We start from the raw sequence: 25,470 nt of genomic DNA, 5'->3' as shown, positions 1-25,470 counted from the left end.
TGTGGTGAATTTTTGTGATTATCTTTGGGAAGTAGAACATTCAGATGACTATTAGGATTTTTCTAATTCATTTTTGAAATGTGGCCATCACCAGAGAGTTACTTGTTATTGCCCTGCTCCCCTGGTCACTCAGAAAGTGGTGGTGAGCTCTCCACTTGAACTAGTGCACTCTGTTTGGTTAAGGTTCTTCCTTCTTCTGAGCCAGTCTCTTGGGGCCAAGGATGACTTGCTTCTGCCAGTTGTGTGTGCTCTGAGGTGGCTGACGAGTCCTATACACGATCTACAAGCTCTGCCACAGATGGGGCACATGGAGTTTGATGGGATGGGAGGGCAGTTAATTAGCGATGTTGTCCACTGTTTAAGCTTGAGCTCTGCTCAGTGACATCTGGAATGATCCTTCTCTGCTTTGAGCAATCATGGGCCAGTGATTCCAATGAGTTTGTGGAGTCATAGCGAGATACAGCACAGAAACAGGGCCTTTGACCCACCAAGTCCACGCTGATCATTAAACAACAGTTTTTACACAAATCCTACCCTAACCCATTTTATTCTTTGTGATTCCCATCAATTTCTCCTTCCCCAAATTCCACCACTCATCTCCGCACTAGGGGCCATTTACAGTGGCTAATTAACCTGCCAACCTGCACGTTTTGGGATGAGGGAGGAACCGGAGCACCTGAAGCAAACCCACACAGTCACAGAGAGAACATGCAAGCTCCACATAGACAGCACCGGAGAAGCTGCCCTGTGCCTGCCTGCAACTTGGACATGTGTACCTGTACCTCCAAGTATCATTCCACACAAAAAATGTTTGATTATGCTGAAATCTTTGTTACTGTGTTGCTCTAGACTTGGTGAGGACCTTAACATTTTTGGGGGAGACTTTGAAGCTTTTTCCCTGTCATCCTGGAGATCTCTTACCATGACAGAACTCAGAGTAGAGTTCTTGTTTCAGGAATTTAGTGTCAGGCATGCAGAAAATGTAACGTCTCCCACTGGAGCAGCTTGGATATGATGAGAGTCTCAACACTGGGAATATTGTTGAAGGAGAGGATACAGGCATTGAATTACCTATCCCTCCAATAGATTTGGAGAATTTACAGAGAGAGCAGTGGTGTCACCTCTCCAGGGCTGTAGGTAGTTGATATATCCAAAGTGAACAGGATGGCAGTCATCACTGCAAGCAGACCATGGAGTCATAGAGTCATACAGCATGGAAACAGGCCCTTCGGCCCAACTCGTCCATGCCAACCAAGGTGCCCATCTAAGCCAGCCCCATTTGCCCGTGTTTGGCCCAAACTCCTCTGATCCTTTCCTATCCATGTACCTGCCCAAATGTCTTTTAAATGTTGTTATTGTGACTGCCTCAACCACTTCCTCTCGAAGCTTGTTCCATATATGCACCACCCTCTACATGAAGAAGTTGCCCTTCAGGTCCCTTTTAAATCTTTCCCCTCTCACGTTAACTCTATGCCCTATAATTTTTGATTCCCTTTCCCTGGGAAAAAAAAGACTGTGTGCATTCACCCTATCTATGCCCCTCATGATTTTATACACCTCTACAAGGTCACCCCTCAGTCTCCTATGCTCCAATGGATAAAGTCCTAGCCTGCCCAACCTCTCCTCGTAACTCAGGCCCTCAAGTCCTGCAACCAAAGAGGGCTATCCCACAGTACTGTTAGGGGAGTTCCAGTATTTAGACTCATATTTATCTATGTTTGGGAAAAGGCTGCACTAAACCCTAGAGCCAAGGGATCCTGATGAAACCATTACTGAGCAGGTTATTTGTAGGTAGATCCCACTTGATCACTGTTGACTTTGGAATTTCCCTATTTCCTGACAAATTCACAGAGCAATATCACTTCCCCACAAATTTTCCCTGTAACTTATTTTCCCCCATTCTCATCAACTACCCCTAGATTCTAACACTCGCCTGTACACTAGGAGCAATTTTCAGTGATTAATTAGCCTTCCAATCAGCAAGCCTTTGGGAAGTGGGAGGAAATTAGAGCACCCAGAGGAAACCCACATGGTCACAGGGAGGACATACAAGCTCCACACAGACAACAGTATTCAGGTGACTAGTAGTTTAATGTGGTGTATCTGTGTTTAGATGACTGGTATTGGGGTATGGGGTACTTAGTTGGTTGTTGGAAATGGAGGAAGATTTGATACATGTCTGGTAAGTGAATGTGTGTCGTTTGAAGTGGATGATTACTGTTTTGATTGGTGGAGTGATCTGTTGGTTTACTGTATTGTCTTTTTTCAGGTAATAAAGGGGCTGTGGGTGTGTCCTTCATGTTTAATGGTACATCCTTTGGATTTATCAACAGTCACCTGACCTCCGGAGGTGGGAAGAAGCTAAGGTAATGGTGAAGCAGCAGCTGTGGGGTTTCTGCCCATGGCACAGCTGGCATTTCCTCACTCTTTAAAATTTATTGGGATGGCAGTGACCATTGGACAGAGAAACAATATCTTACTTAGATCCTCGTAAAGTAATCAGTTGTTGGGTGCCTGATCTTTGGTTGCCTGTAAAACAATGAGATGATGAAGTAAACTTTCATTAGATGGAGAAAGTTCTTGCAAATCATCCCTTGGAGATTTTATGGAAGTGTCACATCAAGAGAACTGTGAGTGGCTGCCTTGTGCTTGCTTGCACCTTGGACGTATGTACCTGTAGCTCCAAATATCATTCCACACAGAAAGCTTTTGCTTATGCTGAAATCATTCATTTCTGATGGTGGGACCTGGCTGTGCAGAAAACTACTTGCTGGTTTTTCTGCACTGCAACAGTGACTATGCTTCAAAAAAAAAATCACAAATCACAAAATCAGAATCAGGTTGATTATCACTGACATATGTCATGAAATGTGTTGTTTTGCAGCAGCAGTACAGTGCAGGACATAAGAATTACTGTAAGTTACAAAAATAAATAAATAGTGCAAAAGAGGAATAGCGAGGTAGTGTTCATGGACTGTTCAGAAATTTGATGGCGGAGGGGAAGAAGCTGTTCTTGAAATGTTGAGTGTGGATCTTCGGGCTCCTGTACCTCCTCCCCAATGGGAGTAACATGAAGAGGGCATGTCCCGGATGGTGAGGGTCCTTAATGATGGATGCCACCTTCTTGAGGCACCGCCTCTTGAAGATGTCCTCAATGGCAGGGAGGGTTGTGCCAGTGATGGAGCTGGCTGAGTCTACAACCCTCTGCAGCCTCTTTTGATCCTGCGCATTGGAGCATTTCAAATTTCAAAGGTACCCCTTTGGTTGTAGAGCACTTGGGATGTCCTATGTCTGTGAAAGTCACAATTTAATGCAGTCTTCTCTTATATGTGCCCATATCCAGCAATTGTTTTCTGTCCAAGATTTCTCGATACAGTCTCTCTTGGGTGCAGAGTTCATTCATATTGTTTGTCTATTTTGCATTTTAAGCTGCCCTCTGCTGCTTTAATAAGTAAATACATCATCTGGGGTAGTGATGAGCTGAGCACCTCTGGGAGATTCCATGCTGGCTGTCTGGCCTGCTGACTTGGGTAACCTCACTTGGGAGCAGCCAGTTTGAATGGTGACTGGGTTCCCATGGTCAGAAAGGAAGTGAGTGGGCAGAAACATTTTCAGGCATTTACTTAGCAGGAAGAAGAGTGCACATCCTGAAAGGGCGGTGAAGCACATTCAATGGTAATCTTCAAAAGCCAATTGGAAACATACTTGAAGTGGAAATGTTTGTGGGGCTGTGGTGAAAGTCCAAGGGGAGGAGACTGATTGGAAGCTCTTCCAAAGGGTTGTGATTGGTATGATGGGGCATGTTACCTCATTTTACCAACCCCAGCATGAAAGAGAAAAGACTGCTCTTTAATAACTTGTTGGTTTTCTCCTTTGATAGACGAAATCAAAACTACATCAATATCCTGCGTTTCGTTAACCTTGGAGACAAAAATTTGAGTCCGTTTGACATCACTAATCGATTCACACACCTCTTCTGGCTCGGAGACTTAAACTACAGAGTGGAACTTCCAGCACAGGTGAGGGCCAGAGGTTGGGTGAGGCCCCAGATCAGTGGGGACCACAGGCTGGGTGAGAACCCAGATCAGAGAGGGTCATAGCTGTCTTTCATTTCATTGCCTGTAATTTCTCTGCAGTCACATTGATCAATTTTCTTGTCCTGTCTAATTCCTTTTGGGTGTCCTTTTGTTTGTTTGACTGAAGGAGTTGCACAATGCTGGGATCCCACAGTTGCCTAAAAGCTGAGTGCCAGCAAATTAGCCTTGTACAGCCTGAAAGATTTGTCACCACAGCTGGTGGCTGACCATTGCTTTAATGTACCCTGTCAAGTCCAACGTCTTCTGGTGTGGAGTGTTGGGTTTGCGTCAGTGGACACTAATGCTCATTCACTCCCTGTAAGTCCTCTCTTGCCGTGTGCCAAACTGTACATCCTTTGGATTTATCAACAGTCACCTGACCCCCAGAGACAGGAAGAAGGAACAGTGAAGCAGCAGCTGTGGGGTTTCTGCTGGCATTTCCCCTCCTTGTTTATTTAAACTTCATTCAGATTGTTGGTGTCCTGTGGATAGTAAAGCAATATCTTACTTTAATCCATGCAAATAGTTAATGGTTATAAGATGTCCTTATTAGTCACATATATATCAAAGCACACAGTGAAATACATCTTTTTGCATAGTGATTTGGGGGGCAGCCCACAAGTGTCGCCATGCTTCCGGCACCAACATAGCATGCCCACAACTTCCTAACCTGTGTGTCTTTGGAATGTGGGAGGAAACTGGAGCACCCAGAGGAAATCCACGCAGACACAGGGAGAACATACAAATCCCTTACAGGCAGTGGCTGGATTTGAACCCGGGTCGCTGGCACTGTAAAGCGTTACGCTAACCGCTACACTACTGAGTTGAGTAATTGGCTGTAACTTAATCAAGTTGTAAATTAACCATTTTACAAAGGTACTGAATATTTTTGTAAGAAACAGAAGCAGGTATAATCCATATGAACCCCAACAACCCTCTCCCCAAAGTCTGCACCAAAATTCAATAACATTGCAACTGATCTGATGTCTTATCCACTTTCCTGCCCCCAATCCCCATGTCCTTCCTTTCCCTGATGTCCAAAACTCTGTTGATCTTAGCCTTGATTATACTTAGCATTCCAGAACCCCAAGGAGAAGAATTGCAAAGATCCTCAACCTGCTGAGTAAAGAAATTTCTCTTCATCTCTTCTAACTAGCTGGCTCCTTACACCTCCTTCCTTGTTACCTCTCTGGCTGGTGGAAAAAACCACCTGGGTATTGACCCTGTCTATCCATCTCTGAAAAATGAGATCACTCGATGGTGTGAAGGAGCATATAAACACTAAAGAGTATAAACCCTCATATATCATAGACCTCAACTGACACCCTTTCATTTCTGAAAGGGGAGATGTGACTAGAATCCCCAGTTGGAACTGTGAACTTCAGGTTGGTACTGCCAGCTTTGGCCATGCAAGAGAATAAGGAGGGACATAGACAAAACGGGTCTAGCCAACTAAAAGTTCTGCAAGAATTCGACCTGCTGGGAAATTCCTCTGATGCTACAATGGACAACAGTTCTGTGATGAGCTAAAGTGAAGCCAGAAGATTATATTTTGACCAAGGATGGAACAGACATTTTAGCTGGGAACCCTATGGTGTGGAACTTCCAAGGAAGGCAAGGTGAGACAGGATGATGAGCATCCATGTTTTGTGGAACAGCGTGGGATTTGAATCCCACACCCCTTACACAAGTGCCTCATCGCCTTACTGAGCTGACACTAAAAAGAGTACGGGATATGTCCCAGGAGCAAAGAGCTCCTGGACCTTGAAGCAGGTACCTGTCCTCTTGGATGGTAGATGGTATGTTGTCCAATGGAAGCATATGGGGGAAAAGTAAAGTAACTGCAGGCAGCTTCAGTAACTGTATGTTCCACAATGGGCTCCTGTGGCCGGGGCACCTGCTGAAACTTTACCTATTTATTTTTTGCGATCTGTTCATCACTGCCAAAACTAGCATTTATCACCCATCCCTAACTGCCATTGAGAAGGTGATGATGAACCACCTCTTGACCTGCTGCAGTCTTTCCAGTGAAAGTAATCCACCAATGTCATTCAATATGGAATTATTCTTGCTCTGTTTGTTAAGATATGTATTTACTAGTCACATATACATTGAAACACACAGTGAAATACATCTTTTTGTGTTACTGAGAGTGTGCTGGGGGGCAGCCCGCAAGTGCCACCACTCTTCCGGTGCCGACATAGCATGCCCACAAATTCCTAACCCATACGTCTTTGGAATGTGGGAGGAAATTGGAGCACCCGGAGGAAAGCCACGCAGACACACGGGGAGAATGTACAAACTCCTTACATACAGCGGCAGGAATTGAACCCGGGTCGCTGGCGCAGTAATAGCGTAACGCTAACCGCTGCACTACCATGCCGTGGCAATAATGATACAGCTGCATGACTTGCTTGATCAATACAGACTCAACTTCATGGGGTGGGTCTGGAGTGTCAAAGAGGCAAATCAGGTAGGTGTGGACAGATTTCCTTCACTTGAAGGGCATTAGTGAACCAAGTGGGCTTTTACGACAATCCATTACTTCTTGTGGTTGTTATTTCTAATCACTTGTTGTGGGTCCATGTTGATTCCAAATTATTACCTGTATGTAAATTCCACAACTGCCATGGTGGGAATTGAACTTGGAACCCTGAATTGGTAACACTGGGTTGTTTATTGGGCACTGGGTTGCTAGGATGTAATATTTTGTCAAGGTACGGTGCATCAAAGTGAACAGTTTGGTGGACATTTTGAACTTGTGATAATGAGACACTTGGGTTAACAAATTAAACATTTGATGTATTTTGTGTACTTTAAAGAACATTAAAGTTATTTTTTTACTGAATTTAACAATATTAAAATTATACCTTACAAAGATGAAGGCCACAAACATTCATGCACAATTCGAAAAAAATCTGGTGCTTTGCAATGGAAGATTGGCTTATCCCAGACTGGAGCAACATTGGCATAGCTGGGTGTTCTAGTGTGGTCAGAAAATGTGACCTCTGACTTTTCAACAGGATTTGGCTTTGCACCTATTCTCTGGTGTAAAACTCTCCCCAAGATGTCATCAATATTGCAACAGACAGAATTCATCTCCAGCACAATTTTCATCTGTGCTTCCTCATTCTTTTAGGTTCTGTCTATGACCTCTCTAACTGCTCCCATTCTCTCATTGACCAGAATCAGGTTTATTGTCACTGACTTCACACCTTCTCCCCTCCCCCCACCACACACACACTCACTGCAGCTTTGCAAGCTCTTTTTGTGTCTTTTTCAGTCCCAGCATGTGAAAGGACAGCGTGTGACCCACAGTACCACCCAGTCCCAGAGTGTGAAAGGACAGTGTGTGACTCACTGTACAACGCAGTTCTAATGGCAAACAGTGGTTTCCTATCCAAACCAACACATCTCCGATAGACTCATTCAATTAAAAAAAACACCTTCAAGCACCCATGCAATATACTCAAGGAGAGGAGTCTGGTCAACTTTTCCTTCATGCCAGAGGAGCAGGCAGAGCACACAGGGAGATCGTCTGCATTACATGCTTCCCCAAACTGAAGATGTTCATTGCGAGGCCAGGAGTGCAGTTAACAATCTTCCTGGCAACCTCATGCCAACTGATCCAAGCTGTAACCCCGGAGGGTGTCTGTGACTCCCTTGCACAACAATGCATCCTGTGGGTGTTCTTCACCAGTCTTCCAAATCCCTCTGACCCTGTCCCAACCCACTCACTCACAGTAGCAACTCTCTCCTGTACCTAGAAGAGTGCTGTATATATTGCAAATGTGGCAAAAATCACAGGTGTGAGGCTAAATGCTGGCAGCTGCAAGAACTTGCAGTAGATGTTAGGGAAGGCAGCACTGAAACTAACACAGCACTGCATTGCTCAGGTAAGCCTGACAGCAATGTTCTGGCAATCTCGCAATTGAACGGATTTTCACAAACATCATTGGAGTGACTCACTTGCATGTTTTAATGCCAGATGTTAAAACAATTTCTAGACTAGGACTTATCGGTGCAGGGTGCCATTTTGATTGAATCTCCCTTGATTTTGAGCAGGAAGCTGAGAATATTGTGGAGAAAATCAAGCAGCAGCAGTACCAGGAACTGTTGGCCAAGGACCAACTGACCATCGAGAAGAACGACAAGAAGATTTTCCTCCAGTTCCGTAAGAACATGTTGCAAGGGATGAGGTGGGGTGGGCGAAGACATGGGCTTGTCCACTCCTTCCATGGAAGCTCAGACAACGATTTTCTCTGCTACCTCACTCTGGTGCTCTTGCATGTACAAGGCCATTCTATCATGTACACCAGCTCAGACTTTGTGTAAACTGGGCTACTGTAGCAGGGTGTCAGAAACTTAATGTGGAGAAACGGGTGGTGACACATTTTGGAAACGTAAACACGAAATGGTAAAACTACAGCAGGTTTCATTCTGCCATTCAATAGAATGCAGCAGGAAACCCAGGACTGCAAGTTCATTGTTCATCTGCGGTGAGAATACTGTGCACAGTTGGGCACTCTATATTCAGAGGAACCTCAAGGCTACACAGATTGTTGAAGAGGTTCACTGAGATGAGGGAGCCTTGGGTATGAGGTGTGACTTGAGGAACTGGGACCGTTTCACTTGGTGTGAGAAAGTAGGCAGGTCCGTGAGAGATATTCAGAATGAGGGAAGGTTTTGATGAAGTAAAAGGGAAATGTCCATGGGCCTCTAAGTCACTGACCAGAGAGCATGATAACAGAACAAGGAGAGTTTAGGTGGACTTTTCATGCAGTGGGTTATTGGGGTTAAATGCGCTGTTGGAAACAATAGTCAAAACAGAATCTGTAATGCCTTTTAACAATTAATAAATATTCAAACAACTAGAATTTTAAAAGGCTGTATACAGAAAAGAAATAAACATAATAGACAGCACTTTCAGGCAATTCATTATGGGTATCAGGGACCAATCCTTTGAATCAAGGAATTCGCTTCATGATTCATGTTACTGGAATAATTCCATTTCAGCGCTGTATGCGCTCATTATAGAAACAATAATATTGATGGGTTGATTACAGAAATTAGAATTAATTAGGCTCAGGATTGGCTGCTGCGTGCCTGCAATTAAAGTTTCATTGTTATGGTAAGGTATGTTGTTTGTTAGGGAATGGTGGGGAACATGGAACTAAATTGCTTGCATTTTTCACGTTGCAGAGGAAGAGGAGATCACTTTCCCTCCAACCTATCGCTATGAACGTGACAGCAGAGACACATACAACTACATCAAGCAGAAGGCCACGGGAGTGAGTGTCAGAAATGTTGCTCCTTCTCCAGTTTGCTTTTGCCACTGATTTTTGAGCCGACTAGAATATGGGATGTCGTTGTTGACAGCGGAGCACCCTCCATTTCAGGACAGTTAAAGCATGGGTCTGATGCAGGGTAATGCATCTTTTACACTGTCCCATCAAACTCCCTCAGCGCAGACTAAGCATGGACTAGTCACAGAATAAAGCTTCCTTCACGCTGTCTCAACAAGTTCCATCTGCCTTTCACCTCTCCCCTAATGGTTCCCATTATCACCTTCCTTATTTATCAGATTCCAGCACTGGTAGCTTATCACCCTCCTTCCTGTCTCCACCTTCACCTTTCCCTCCCCCACCTGGTTCCATTGGCCTTCCTCCTATTTTGTTTTGTCCGCCTCTATCTACCATTCACCTGCCTCTGTCTCCCAACTCCACGTCTCTCCCTCCCCTACCTGGCTTGATCTGCCCGTCATCCTTCAACCCTCCTCAGTCCACCAATCTCCTTGAGCCTCTGTCTCACCATTCCCCCTCTCCTATTTATATTGGCTGCCTCCCCTCTCCACTGTCAGTCCTGATGCAGGGTTTCGACCCAAAACGTCAATTCCTTTCTCCCCACAGATGCTGCTTGACCCACTGAGTTCCTCCAGCAGATTGTTTGTTGCGCCAGATTCTGGCACCTGCAGTCTCTGGTGTCCCCATGTAGCAAGTTATTGGTTCCCCTAAATCAGCCTCGTCACAAGTCTTTTCCCAAACCTGCGTCCCCCATTATTTCAGAGAATGGTAGAAGCAAGTTCCTGGGAGCAGCTGCCAGTGGAGGGTGTTGAAGAGATCTAACAGATTGTGGTATTGGGGGAAAATCACCTGTACATTGGGTTTGAGTAAGTTGATTTGGGGGAAGTGCATTGGCATTTGGTCCTGGCATTTGGTAACCATTTACTCTGTCCCCAGCTGAAGTATAACCTGCCATCCTGGTGTGATCGGGTGCTGTGGAAAAGCTACCCCAATGTTCATGTTATGTGCCAGTCATATGGTAAGGAAGTTTTATTTCTGTTTGACCTGAAACTGCTCGCATTTAACATGGCTCATGATAAGATATATAAGATCTATTTATTTATTAGCCACATGTACATCGAAACACACAGTGAAATGCATTTTTTTTTTGCATTACTGAGAATGTGCCAACATAGCATGTTCACAGCTCCTAACCTGTATATTTTTTTCTGGAATGTGAGAGGAAACCGGGGCACCCGGAGGAAACCCACACAGACACAGAGGAAACGTACAAACTCCTTACAGACAGTGGCCAGAATTGAACTCAGGTTGCTGGTGCTGTAATAGTGTTATGCTATCATGCCACCCTGAAAAGGTCCCTTTATTCATCTGGCAGATCAGTGAGTACATAACACATAGTAAACAAGAAAATCTGGCATAGTGGCAGCCCTGCTGACTTGTCACACCCCTGCCTGCTAGCCCCAATGTGAAAGGACCTGCACACAGGCTCAAACATGCAACTGTTTGCACACAACCCCACAATAGTCACATCATTACATTTTACATGTGCACAGGGAGAGCAGGAGTTCATGTATCTCTGGTACCCTGGTACTTTCAATGAATTCACCTCCATCCCAAGATGATAGTTGTACCTTAATAAGACCATTTACTTATAATGTGGAATTTGGAATGATCCTGAATCCCGTCAGTTCTAGTGAGAAATTCCACCTATTTGCACCCATTTTCTGTTCAAATCATGCATGAAAGCTATTTTACATATGTTTTAATGTGATAGTAACCATTGCCCATTGAAATCCCACCCACGTCAAAATTAGATGGTGCAGCTCCAAGTGCAATTCATGTTAGCACCTCCAATACTTCAGAGTGTCATTTGCACACATAATAGCATGACCAACATGCATGACATCTCTTCCTTTTGCCAGAAATTTGGCCAGCAAAACAAGGAGCAAACCCTGCTGCAGGTCGGTGAGGAGATATGAACCAAAGGGTCCCCACCAGAAGGAGGAGTGTATTGTTCAAGTAAATTGTCATGACCATACATGCCCAGGGTATAAATGCCATGAAAATTAGCTTTTTGCAGCAGCAGCACAGTACATTACAAATATACAAACATGAATTACATAAACATAAATTATACACAATTTGCACAACAAAATAAACAAAAGTAAACATGACGACATTAGTGCAGGTTGAGGGAAATATCGTCCGAGGTAGAATTAGGGTTTTTCAGGTCAGTTCAAGAACCTGATGGCAGTGGGGAAGAAGCTGTTGTTGAACCTTGAGGTGTGGATCTTCAGGCTCCTGTACCTCCTGCCCGATGGCAGCATCGAGAAGAGGTCATGGCCCAGATGGTGGGGGTACTTAATGATGGATGTCGCCTTCCTGAGACATTACCTCTTATAGATGTCCTCTGATGGGAAGAGCTGTCAATGATTGAGTGCATCTATCCACCTGACTGAGTTTTTGATGAACGTTATTGCTGGATCCAATGAAAATCTTGCTGGAAAATCAGAGGTCAATTTTTCTGCCAGTCACTGAGAGATCTGGAAATTGATGCAATTTTGCTCTACTTCAGATTAAGTTGATTTTCAATTGTACAGTACTGTTTTCCAGAGTTTCACAAAGTAATTCTTAGGGCCTCAGGTCCTACTGTTATTTTAACATGTACACTGTGTAGTTAGTGTGACAAACTGTTGGCTTTCAATCACAGGGTGCACCACAGATATCGTCACCAGCGACCATTCACCAGTGTTTGCAACCTTTGAGGTGGGCGTGTCGACTCAGTTCGTTTCTAAAACTGGTTAGTAGCTGCTGAGGTAACTCACTTATCCTTGAAGGGCCACCAAGGTATGTTCAGTGCCAAAGCTCAACAGAACTGAGACACCTGTCTAGTGTGAAACAAAATAACTGGTCAGCCAGTTAGGCCTGAGATGAGGAGAAATTACTTCAGAGGGTGCAGAATGTTTGGAATTCTCAGTCCAGGAGGATTGTGGAGGATCAGTTATTGATTGCATTCAAAAGACAGATAGATTTCTGGATATTAAAGGGATCAAAGTACATGGGAATAGGTCAGAAAATGTTGATGTTGGAGATCTCACCAATATTTACCTGAGCTATTCCCATATGACCTTGTTGGGTGATGGAGCAGGCTTGAGAATGGTCTAATCCCACTACTCTTATGCTTTATATTTTGCTAACCACAAACCAGCAGAGGCCACAGTGGTCTTGACCCTTGCTGATCAGCTCGATCCCAGTCTGGTCCACTCCATGACTTCTATGCAGGATGCAGGTGAGGGAATTTGACAGCAAAGGCTACAGGCAGGATCTGATGGTGGCTGGGGGGAGGATCTGAGGGCGGCTGGGGGGGGGGGGGGGGGAAGGATCTGAGGGCGGCTGTGGGGGGATCTGAGGGCGGCTGGAGGAGGATCTGAGGGAGGCTGCGGGGGATCTGATGGCAGCTGGAGGAGGAAAGCAGCGCTGCCCAGTATAGGGGAAAGCCCAGACAAACAAGCCTCAAATCAACCTTGTGAAGGAATCAAAAATTAAGTTTCATGCCTAATCATCCAAGGCTTCTGCTGATCCACGTCCTGACCCTCAAAAGGTCCAACATATCAAGCATGGCATCACTGCTTCCCGGCTCAAGGTCTCTGGCGGATGGTGAGAAGACAACGGGACCAGAGAACTAAATGTCGTAATTTTAAAATAAGAATCTTTCATATGAAAAGCAGCTCGTGGAAGAAGTATGGAAAGGAAGCTCATGCTTCCTTAGCAAGAATTAGAGCTATCAGGAGATAGATGGCCCAGGACAGAGTGTGGGGATACAGTGGAGGGTGGGCTAATGGGGGGAGAGTTGAGAGATAAAAAGGCTTCCATTATTGCTCTGCCTCTTTCAACCTAGGAAGGAAAACTGCAATCCCAGAGTAATGAGAGAGCGGTGTGTGGAGACACTGAGGTTCATAGAGATGTTAATGACTGATACCACACTAATCTGTCACCTTGACTCCTCAGACCCCAACAATGCTGACTCTGCAGCCACGATCAATTTTGTCAACTGTGAAGCCACATTGAAAACTAAATCCAAGACAAAGTTCTTCATTGAATTCCACTCCAGCTGCTTAGAAAGTAAGAATACTCGCTGTGACAGGACTTCACCCAAACCCAACATTGTTTCACAGATTGTACTGTTTCCCACATGCGGTCAAGTATACAAGTGCCCAGCAACATTTTGTGATTGCATGTTTGCATGAGGATGCTGTATATTCCTCTTAACATTGTGTGTCTGTTTTGTCCTGCATTTTCAAACATTTGCCAATTTGCAATGTGAATTTAATCTCAAAAGTTGCAGTTGAAGGAGCTGATGGCTGGAAATTCTTTACATAGCGCAACATGTCTGTGCATTAAGCAACAGTGTTCAATGTGAAATCTCGATGTAAGCAGCTCCATTGTTTTTAGGTCAAACAGTTTGGGAAACTTGTTCTGAGTCCAGCGTTGTCATGCATTGACATCACTTGCCCAATGTTCAATTGTGCACTCAGAGTCCATGAAGACTACAGGCCACTTATACCAAAGCAAGCTGAGGTTTGCTTCAGTGCAGGTTAATGGAGACCAGTCCAATGTGGGATGCTTGGCAGGGAGGCCATGCTTAAGTATCTTGATTGGTGTTCCCTTTCACCAGATCACATGATTGAAATCCAGAGCCCAGTCCATCCTTGGGTCCAAGTTTCAATGCTGCCCCTTTCCTTGATGTCCCTTAATGACCCCAATTCAAAACCAGTCCACCCAAGAGACAAAGCGCGCTTGTGTGTGAGTGTGTGCATGCGTGCATATGTGTGTGTATGCGTGCATACATGTGTGTGTGTGTGTGTGTGTGTGTGTGTGTGTGTGTGTGTGTGTGTGTGTGTCTGTAAGGGCTGTTCTGTTGTCCATCTGCCCAATACATTGCTGCTAGGGGCCCCATAAAAATGGCTCTTTCCAAAAGAAATTTAAATAACTCCATGAGATTTTCTTGAGTATTAAAATTTCAATGTGCCCGTGACACTCTTCCACACCCACCACTGTAGTCATTTGTCTCCCCTGCCATCTAGCTCTCCAGGGAAGTGGCATGGTGATACAGCAGTTACTTCTGCTGCCTCATAGTTACAGCTACCCCGGTTCAATCCTGATCTCGGGTACAGTCGATATGGAGTTTCCACATTCTCCCTATGACCCTATGGTGCTCCAGTTTTTCCCCACATCCCAAGTATGTGCTGGTAGGTTAATTGTCTTCACTAAGTTACCACTTAGTGTAGATAAATGGCAAAAGAAGGGGGTTTGATGGATAAATATGTGAGAATAATGTTGCAGTGCTACAGAGAAATAAGGAGAAGAAAACTATTATTGATGGGGTTGCTCTTTTGGTATCTGGCATGATCCTGATGGGCTGAATGGCCTTTTCTGTGTTGTAGTAAGTCCAATAGCAAAGATATTACCAATATACCTGTGAATGACAGGTGACTACTGCCTTCATGTTTTAGTAGGTGAGTGGTCTGCCTTTTACCATTCACTGGGTCTGGTCATTGAGGCTCTGGAAAAGTATCCAGCTTTTTGCATTAACTTCACTCTGCCTTTGGGAAGAATCTATACTGACCTTGTGCTCCTTCTAGATCCAGTGAAGAGTGCCGAAGGTGAGAATCAGGAGTCGAGGGATGAAAACCTGACTGTCATATGGAATACTCTCCCTGAGGTAACCTGGATTAAACTGACCTTCTGATTCCTCATTATCATTGGCTGAGTTTAGGATGACAGCATGTCATTTTTCCAAAGAAATCAGTTCAATTGTTTTGCAGTAGATTAATTTATGTCATATACACTAGGGTGCAATGAACCTCCTTGTTCACATGAAGCTCGCAAAGTAAACAGTATACATGATAATAATAAATACAACAATACATACATAAAGTGCAAAACAGCAGAATGGTACAAAGATAGTAGTGCAAACTGAAGTAGTGCAAAAGGAATATTAAAATGAGAACAGCGGAATAACTGAGAGTTAGGAATATGAGAACATGGCAGCACCACCGGGAAGGGGATGTGAAAGAGGTGGTTGGTTCTGGAACCTGATAACAGAAGGGAAGAAGCTGTTCTTAAATCTGGATGCCCGGGTTTTCAAACTCCTGTACCTTCTCCCAGAAGGTAGAAGAGAGAAAAGGAAAAGGCCAGGGTGGCAGGTATCCTTGGCAATATTACTAGCCTTCCTGAAGGAATTCAGTAAGTGCTGGTCAAGGCAGTTGTAATAATTATAAATACAAATGACTTCCTGGTGGTGGTTTGTAAGGAAATAACCCAAAGCCTACTTATAAACAGGTAATTACACAGCGATTGATCCTTAGCCCACTGAATTAAACTGTGTTTATACATTTGCAGGAACTAATTCATTCCCCACTACATAAGCAGGAATTTATTTTAGTTAGGCAAGGATTAACCCTTATTCTGCCAACTAAACCAGAACTCTATGCTTTTTTAGACCTGCTAATTAATGTTGTGATTTAAGTGTGTGATTATTGAATCTCTTGGTTTGTTCTCACTGTGGTTGAAATGGGAAAGATTGCACTACCATTAAACAAGGTCAATGGTTCAGGTGCAGGTCTGAATCACTGCCGTGAACAGTGAGGCAGCACTTCATCTGAAAATAGTGGATCTTCAAGTGCCATCTCCGCATCTAGACAACTACAAATAAAGGACTACAATGCAAGTAATGTATTTATACTTTCAAAATGCATTTGTTAAAGAACCACATTCAAGCTCTGTGAGAATCAAGGGCTGATTTTGTAAGTGCTCAAGGTGAATAATGAAGAGCAGCAAGGCTGAAAGTAGGCCACAGCATAAGTGTAAATGAATGTTATTTGGGTTGTGAAGATCCAGCTCATGATATTAGGATCTGTCCTGTCCTTCAGGTATGTAATTAAGACACAGACATCGATAGAATGATGTCACAAGTTGCCGATCACACTTAGTCTAGAAGCCAGCAAATAGTAACACAGAGCATGAGAGCCTGGCATTGTGGCCTTCACCCTACAGTGAGGTTGAAGCTGTGTCTGCAGCAGAATGTAGTGCAAGTTCCCTTTCTGAAGCTTAGATTTCTCACAGAATGAGCCTGTTGAGTCTCAGGTAGAAGAATTTCTCCCTGAACATCCTGGGTAAGTACATCCTCTTGTAGGCCGCTAAGTTCCCAGTTTAAGGTCTGGCCTTGTTTATTGGATAGTCTCAGTTAGGATGGCAGTTCTGATGCTACAAGTGGATCAACAGCTGTAGCTTGACAGTGGAAAGATGGTTCAGCCTGGATGCCCAGAAGTCTTTCCACAGTAGGGGTCAATGCCTTTGAAGGTAGAGGGATAAAGGGTTTAAATGAAACAGATCAGCATATGAAATGTTCATCGCTCCTGGTCTCTTGGATCTTATTGCTTGCAATTTACATTCTTTCTTTCCCATCACCCTCCCCCCCCCCCCCCCCCCCCCCCACCACAGCTAATGCCCATTATCTCTGACCCAGAGTATTTATTGGACCAACACATCCTCATCTGTGTCAAGTCTACCGACAGCTACGAATCGTATGGTAAGCATGAGTGTGTGTGGACAGGTCCAATGTGCAGTGATGGCTCTTACAGCAGTTCCTACACCAGGGATGACAGGTGGAGACTTCACTGCTTCTGTGCAGAATGGAGCAGCATGGAATGTAGGAAAAATTGACAATGGCAGGTAATGTGGCCTATTGAAACCCCTCCCACTGTAATCTTCACTAAAAACAGTAAATGCTGGAAATACTCAGCAGGCCAGGCAGTATATGTGGAAAGAGAAAGAGTCAATGTTTCAGGTCGAAGACCTCTTGTCAGAAGTGGGAAAGAAAGAAAACAAGTTGGTTTTAAATTGCAGTGAGAGTGGGGGAGGTATGGAGGGGACAAAGGTAACATTTCTGATAGGCTGGGGCAATGTGTGTCAGTGAGACTGTGGACTTGGGGATGTCTGCAATCTGCACCCACCAGGATCTTATCCTAATGTGGCCACACATCACTTTGAACCTTCATTTCCGGCGGAAGCTTTCTCCCATGTGCTTCTGTTTAACAAACCAAGGTCACAAAATTCAGCTCCTTTTGGGAGCTACTGATACTGAGTTGGTTCCATGAAGAACTGGGCTGGGCACATTTGGCTGCAAGTCGTGACAATCGTTCAACTGGTGAGATAGCCCGTGCACACACTGATGTCTACCAGAAGTAGGTAGAGTTAGCTGACGGGTGTCAATCAGTGAGTTAATAACAGCACTGCCACACTGGAGCTCAGTGAACAGTCTCTCTTAATCTCACAGGGCTAAACTTGGACTTAGTACAGGAAGGACCCAATACTGGGGAATCATGACTACATGTGGATTAGTTGCTTGTTGGTTGCTTCAGGCAGATGGTATGGTTGTGCGGGTGTTTGGTGCTTCCTTGAAACCTGCTGAAGTCCAGAGTGTGACAGAAGATGAATGACTTTGTCCTTATTTAAAAAGTTCTGCACAGAACACTTGTATGTAGAGATGAAGAGTTTAGTGGGGCTTCTCCTTAAAGTGTAGTATAACTGGGAACAGAGAATGGACAGAGGACACCTTAAGCAGGATAATCTGCTGGAAGAAAGAGAGACAAAAGGCTTTCAGTAGGAGGTTGTATCTGCCCAGGGAGCAATATCTGAACTTCAGCATAAAACAGGAACTCAGAAAAGGCCCAAAATACCAATGTTGAGCAGACCAGTGCCTACCACAGCCCTTTGAAAGAGCCATTCCCTTGCTATTTCCCTATCCCTATCGCCCCAAAGTGATTCCCCTATCTCTTAGTATTGTGCTTAGCCCTGAGAATTTGCCTTGTGTTTTGTTACCCAGGTGAGGGTTGCATTGCTCTGCAAGCCAGTTCCAATGAGATAATGTTCAACATCCCCCTGGAGCACCGTGGAGAGGAGACGGGCAAGTTCAGCGGCGCGTATAAGCTGACCATTTCAGAGGGAAAACAGCGAGAGAAGACTTATGGTAATTTTCTGCTGTTTCTTTTCATGACCGGTGTTTTGTTAACAGCAAGGTGGAGAGTCCAAGACTGCTTTTCTCACGGCCCTGCAGTTCCTGCGATCACAGGATTGGGGCAGGGAAGGTGGATTAGCTAGTAAATAATTGTTTAACATGGTCAATTAAAGGCAGTAGATTAGCTTTAAATAAGTCCTTATGTCTCTTGGTAATTTTAACACCTAAATACATAGAATAGTCAGTTACCAATCTAAAAGGTAATTGGCTATAAATTGGGGTTTGCATATTTAATGGTAAAAGTTCACTCTTATTAAAATTTAATCTATAGCCAGAAAAAACACTAAACTGATCTAATAGTGATAGTACTTTGGGGATAGATTCCTCTGGATTAGAAATATAAAGTAACAGGTCATCTGCGTAAAGAGATATCTTATGAATCTACTATCCGCGAGTAATGCCACATATATTTGAAGAATCCCGAAGTGCAATAGCCAAAGGTTCTAAAACAATATCAAATAATAAAGGGTTTAACGGGCAGCCTTGTCTAGTACCTCGAAAAAGCCTAAACAAAAGAGATCTTTGATTATTAGTAAGTATTGAAGCCATTGGTGCATAATAAATCATTTTAATCGCAGATATAAATTTAGGACTAAAATTGAATTTTTGAAGTGTACTGAATAGACATTCCCATTCGACTCTGTCAAACGCCTTTTCAGCATCTAGTGAAACAACACATTCTGGAATTTGGGATGAAGGGGTATATATAATACTCATTAATCTCTTAATGTTAAAATGTAGATAACGATTCTGAATAAATCCTGTCTGGTCTTCAGAGATAATTTGTGGAAGAACCTTTTCCAATCTAAAGGCCAATATTTTGGAAAATATTTTTGAATCTACATTTAATAAAGAAATAGGTCTATAAGATGCACAATCAGTGGGATCTTTATCCTTTTTAAGAATTAAAGATATAGTTCCTTCATAGAAAGATTGTGGTAGTTTACCCACTGATAGGGCATCTTTAAAAATTTTGGCTAACCAAGGAACAAGAATATCAGAAAAGGATTTAAAAAATCCGTCAGGGCCGGGTGCTTTACCCGAATTCATTGAAAATATTACTTTCTTTATTTCTTCCTCCGAAATGGGAACATCTAATATAGAGCGTTCATTTAAAGATAATTGGGGAATCTTCAAATCTCTTAAAAATTCATGTATTAAAGTAGGATCCTCAGGGGATTCTGATTGGTATAAAGAAGAATAAAATTCTTGAAAGGATTTGTTAATTTGAACTTGATCTATCGTGTAGGTACCATCTGGTTTACGAATATTATTAATCTGACGTTTAGATATAGTAGCTTTCAATTGGTTGGCCAGTAATTTACCAGATTTGTCACCATGTATATAAAATTGACTTTTGTTTTTAAGTAGTAGATTTTCAATTGAAGATATTAGTATTAAACTATGTTGTATTTGGAGTTCTGTTCTCTTTTTAAAAAGCTCCAGATTAGGAGTAACAGAATATACTTTATCGATTTCTTTAATCTTGTCAGCCAATGTACGTGTTTCATTATTAGTTCGTTTTTTCAATCCAGCGGAATATGAAATAATTTGACCACGGATGTATGCTTTAAATGTATCCCATATTATCCCACTGGAGATTTCTTCAGTAAAATTATTTAAAAAGAAAAATGAAATCTGTTCTTTAATAAATTGGACGAAATCTAAGTCTTGTAATAGCGGAGGGTTAAATCGCCATTGTCTGACATCAAAGGATGTATCTGGTAATTTAATTGATAATCTCAATGGTGCATGATCAGAAATGGCAATTGCATCGTATTTACAGTCCGTAGTAAGTGGAGCTAATCTAGCATCGTCACTAATAAATCTAGTAAATCATTCAGGAGAAACAACCCGAAGGGCTATTAGAGTAGAGTTTACTATCAAAAGGAGCAACTGAGGTGAGTAGAAAAGATGTGGAAGCATTATAAACATATCAAGGAATAAAGATGAAGTAAAACAAAATGCATTTTGTGCAGAACATAATCAATAGTGTGGGCACTGGTACTGACTGCCCTGTTTTTGTATTTTAGATATATTATTGTATAATGTAACATTTTTGTGCATTACAAATACAGATCTCCAAACACAAGCAGGTACTTTGTATGCTAGGAACGGATGCTGGCTTTTATCTGTGTGTTCCGTGCTGGGCTGTGAATGGCACAGGCCTTGAATACTGAAGCAGATTCTAAAGGAACAGTTGAGGCCTGCTTTGAAGATTATCTTTTGGCCTTATTATAGCTGGGATACTGCCAGCACTACTCACTTTGGAATGAGTGTAGAGTGGACATAGCAGAATAATACATGGATTCCACTTGCAAGGTGACATTACTGTAGTTGTTTTTCTTGAAAATAATATTAAAGTATGATGATCAAAGTTTTCAAGGCATTGGGCCAAATCAACCAGGACCTAGCCTTCACCTAGAGTCTCTGCCATGGTCCCCAACAGCACAGCCATCTTCTGGATGTGCAAGGCCATTCAAGCTAAGTCCCTACAACAGGGGTCCAATGAGATGAATGGGGTCTGAGCAGCAAGTGAGGCTCAGTTATCGCATCCTACAGCTCTGCCTCCTCACCCACATCCCTATTCATTACTATCAAAGGATTTTTAACTGTGTCTGATGGTAAGACATTTAAAAGCTATTCAGGTGGATTTAAATAATTAGAAAATGAATACTTAAAATTTAAAAATAAATCAAAACACGTCAAAATGTGATACCATTAATGTAAGGTAAGTTGTCACGTGTTGCCTGCACTGACCTTTTGAACCATCGGTGATATCATGCAGATGAATGGGATCACCATCCACACACCAGTCCTCCAGGGTATACAGCTGAGGGACCAAATGCAAACTGTGTCCTCACCCTCCCTGCAGTAGGTCAGTGTTGCACCACTGTGCTCAGTAGCAAGTCAATGGACATTCAGGTACACCGGTGTCTGACCTCCAGCATGTCTCAGATATTCGGCTTTGGCCATGCGTGGTTCGAGATGTGCTGAGCCACAAAAAACAAGACTGGTAACCCCTTTGGAGCTGGTGGCAATACAAGTGGAGGTGAAAGAGTAAATGCAGAAAATATACTTCCATTGGTTGAAGAGTCTAGTTCTAGGTGACATTGTCTTAAAAGTAGAGCCAGGTCTTTCAGAAGTGGTCTACACTTCTACAGTAATTAGCTGGTTGAGATTTAGATCTTCCTTCTGCAAAAGACTATTGATACTAGGGTAATTGTTGATTTCTGTATCTGAGATTGATAGATTTCTGGGACAATATGGGACAAAGACAGATACATGGAATTAAATCGTATATCAGCTGTGATCTGATTCAAGGGCAAGAACATTTTGCTAGGTTTCAATTTTATTTTCCCTCCTCTATACCAGAGAAGTCAGGCCAATTGGTTTGGGTACACCAAGGCTGAATTCAGTTGCTTATGTTAACCAATCACATTGATTCAATAGCATTGTAAATGAGATCCTCAACAAAAGGTCCAAGTTCCATCAATAGTCCAATGGGACTCCAGGAAACACCCCTAGACCAAGCTGTGTGGTACAGATACTTCAAGGAGTGGGGTTTAAGAAGATGAAGGAGCTGGTGCACAGAGTATTGCAAGGTATAACTGATTAGGGAGCCCCGATCTATTGTTTATAGTGCAGCAAGGGTTACTTAAGAATGATCTGTAGCATGAATTCTATAATTTCAGAGCAATGCATTGAATGTTTTCTGTGGCTCAGTACTGCATAGGCAATGCCTTTTCATGCCAAGTCATCAGTATGCTCTATAGGTGTGGATTTAATGGATAACGTTACATTTAGAATATCATGGGCTTAATTGTGCACGGCATTCTCTAAACAGGTGTAACATGAACCTTATTTTTATATTTCTTTCTCTCAGTTCGTATTTCATTTAATTTGCTTCTTAATTGCAGATTTTATACAGTTGGAAAAAGATGAGATGACTTCAGTTAAACAAAGCAAAACAAATACTTATTCAGAATCTCAAAAGACCGGGGAACGGTCAGCAAGGTAAGATCCATTTAGCTAATATATGATTACATTTGATTTAGATTTGAATTGAGGTTGGGATGGATGTGAGGCGGGGAGAAGGCGGGAGAATGGAGTTGAGAAAAAAAATCAGCCATGATTGAATAGCAGAGCAGACTCGAAGGCCCGAATGGCTTAATTCTGCTCCTATATTTTATGGTCAGCCTAAGATTCAGGCAATGGCTGCTATGGGGTTTGGAGTTAGGACATATTGAAATAGATTTGGGGCTGGGATTCAAGTTCAGTTAGGGTTGGATTTGACATTTAGGCTGAGATTATGATTGAAGTAAATTTGGCATTGAGGTTGGGTAGTATTGGATTTGGGATAGCAATTGAGTTAGTTTTGATGTAGCATTGGCATTGAGGCTAAGGCTGTGCTTGGTAATGAGATTTGCACTTGGGAATAGAAGTGTGAGTGGAATTTGTTTCTTGACTTAAAGATCTTTATTGTTTCAATTGCATGTCACAATATTCCACTGGCTGAAACATGATGATCAAACAGCCTCCATGTGTCACAACAGACCAGGCCACTGCCCACCTCAGCAGTTTTTACAATCTCCCTTTTTCAGTAGAGCAGGCAGGCAGAGCCAAAAGAATGCTGTGGTAGTGCCATTATACTAATGATAATTTCTCTGCATATTTGTAGACAGAGGAAGTCCTGGTTAGTTGGTTATACTGACTTTTCCCCACTCTATTCAGGGCAATACATTTCAAAGGGGTCTGCATGGAGGGAGCACACTGATGAATTCATCTGAGCTCCTTAAATTCAGCCCACCCTTGTTCAGCAATCAGTGTTGATACTTAAGATTTTGTTGAATTGTTCTGCCACGGTTGGCCTGTTGGTGAGGTTTCTCCGTTTCCTTTGAAGAAAACCATGAAGGACACTTTCAGTTTATGCGTGAGAACTTTTTTGCCCACAACAAATACATCCTTCTTTCAACACTCATATTACCGCAATTAAGAAAAAAGCTAACTCCTTGAAGAGATTATCTTCTCAATGATAAATATGGGATTCCCACCTTCACGCCTTAAATGATCATATTTCTGAGCAATACCCACCAAGAATATATGATGGTAGAAAGGAAAATAGCAATTGATGGCAAAGAAAGGTCAACAAAGACAGCAACTCATCTGTTAAATCTATGACTCTCTACCACCCCCGCCCCCCCCCCCCCCCCCCACACACACACACACACACACACACACACACACACACACACACACACACACACACACACACACACACACACACAAAACCTAGTCAGTCAGGATTGTGGCAACAGTAACTGCAAAGACTGGCTGAGGCTACACAGGACTGCTAGTTTAATTGGTGAACACTAACGTTTCTCTGCTGCCCTCTGGTTCTGGGCACCTCTGCAACAGCTGCAGGCAGCAGCACTCCAATAGAGAATTGCATTTGATATTGTGCAAGCCGCAATCCCAAATCACTTGGGATTTCCCAAAGCTATAGTCCCTATTGTGGGAAAAGTCTGTTTGCCCGAAGCAAGCTCCCAGGAACAAAAATGTGATAATAACCAGGGATTTTTTTAATTATTTTGTTTTAGGGATAAATACTGGCAATGATAAGGAATAACTTCTGCCTTTTCTGAGAGATTGCCATGGTTCTATCATTTTGCCCGACAGAGCAAACAGGGCCTTTGTTTGTAATTGGTAATTGGTTTGTTATTGTCACACATACTGGGATTCAGTAAAAAGCTTTGTTTACATACCATCCAGACAGATCATTCCGTAAATAAGTAAATTGAGGTATTGCAAAAGGGGCAAAAAAATGCAGAATGTAGTGTTACAGTTACAGAGAAAGTGCAGAAGAGTTCATCCATATTGTATAAGAGGTCTGTTCAAGAGTCAATGTTAATTATACAGGTTTAGACAGAGTTAATGGAGGGGATGCTGGTTTTTGTGATGGGCTGGGCTGCATTCACAACTCTCTGCAATTTCTTGGGGTCTTGGGCAGAGCAGTTGCCATACCAAGCTATGGTGCATCCAGATTGAATGCTTTTTATGGTGTATCTAAGGTTGTATCTAAGAGATGGCACTTCCATCAGTACAGCATCCTCTCAAAACTGCAGTGGATTGTCAGCCTAGACTTATACTTTGTAATGCTTGAACCCAGAGTCTACCAGCTCACCACTTTTTGTTGTCTGATCCATTCAGTCACTCCTAATGCAACACTGTACTGCAATTCTCTGATATCTGCACTGTGCCTATCTGCAAATGAAATTGGTGAAGAAATCTTGTCACACTACCCCTACTTCCAGTTCAGGCAAGGTATAAAAATGTGCTGAATATTTTGATTAAGGGATATTCATCAAAGACACTGGACAAAGTTGATGTCAAATTAGTGTGGATAGGAAATAATATGCCTTTTCATCATTTAACCAGGTTAGCCACAAGAACCTCCTCCAATATAGTAGCAGAAGAAGCAGCTGCCAAGGCCCGAGACCGAGTGCCGTTGCCATGCCTACCAGACATCACTTCCAAGGATGATGCCAAGCCCTCAAGGTACTATAATTGAGAACCCACAAGAAGGAAAGGCATTAGCTGATGTGGGCCTTTCACCTTTGAACCCTGGATCAGGATCAAATCCAAAGAATGAAAGGCCCAACACATTCATTGCATACTCTGTCCCATTTACATGCAAACAAACCTAGAAAATGAGCCAGTACTGGTTGGCGTTGAACAAAAACAACTCACAACCTAAGACTGTCTTCATTATAGACCCATAGTATGCAAAAGCAAATGATTCCAATTTCTGGAACTTTGCTGGATGTGTGACATAAATCCATTTCTGGCAATGTTACAATGGCAGACAAAATTTTGCCTTGGATTTACTTAAACAATTTGGAGGTGCAATTGCTTTTCATCAACTATTCAGCCTTCTATGGCACTGTGGATGGTGACTAAATATAGTTTCCAGATGAACTGAGGATAGTGTGATAAGAAGCATAGGGGTAGA

At 42.9% G+C, this 25,470-nt stretch overlaps 1 protein-coding gene across 3 annotated transcripts in view; it reads left to right on the top strand.

Annotated features, from left to right (window-relative positions):
- inpp5d (inositol polyphosphate-5-phosphatase D) overlaps positions 1 to 25,470 on the top strand; it is a 112,718-nt gene that overhangs the window by 66,554 nt on the left and 20,694 nt on the right. For all 3 annotated transcript variants that reach the window (XM_052017724.1, XM_052017723.1, XM_052017722.1), the window contains 12 exons: positions 2,270 to 2,366; positions 3,881 to 4,019; positions 8,142 to 8,250; positions 9,279 to 9,367; positions 10,316 to 10,397; positions 12,090 to 12,179; positions 13,388 to 13,501; positions 15,022 to 15,101; positions 16,883 to 16,970; positions 18,267 to 18,410; positions 22,379 to 22,475; positions 24,897 to 25,016. In XM_052017724.1, the coding sequence (XP_051873684.1) occupies positions 2,270 to 2,366; positions 3,881 to 4,019; positions 8,142 to 8,250; positions 9,279 to 9,367; positions 10,316 to 10,397; positions 12,090 to 12,179; positions 13,388 to 13,501; positions 15,022 to 15,101; positions 16,883 to 16,970; positions 18,267 to 18,410; positions 22,379 to 22,475; positions 24,897 to 25,016 (1,249 nt within the window). The remainder of the gene's footprint in view (positions 1 to 2,269; positions 2,367 to 3,880; positions 4,020 to 8,141; positions 8,251 to 9,278; positions 9,368 to 10,315; positions 10,398 to 12,089; positions 12,180 to 13,387; positions 13,502 to 15,021; positions 15,102 to 16,882; positions 16,971 to 18,266; positions 18,411 to 22,378; positions 22,476 to 24,896; positions 25,017 to 25,470) is intronic.

Source organism: Pristis pectinata, chromosome 6 (genome assembly GCF_009764475.1).
Source record: "Pristis pectinata isolate sPriPec2 chromosome 6, sPriPec2.1.pri, whole genome shotgun sequence".
Lineage (NCBI taxonomy): Eukaryota > Metazoa > Chordata > Chondrichthyes > Rhinopristiformes > Pristidae > Pristis > Pristis pectinata.
Note: the sequence above shows the minus strand (reverse complement) of the source record. Positions and strands in the feature narration are given on the sequence as shown.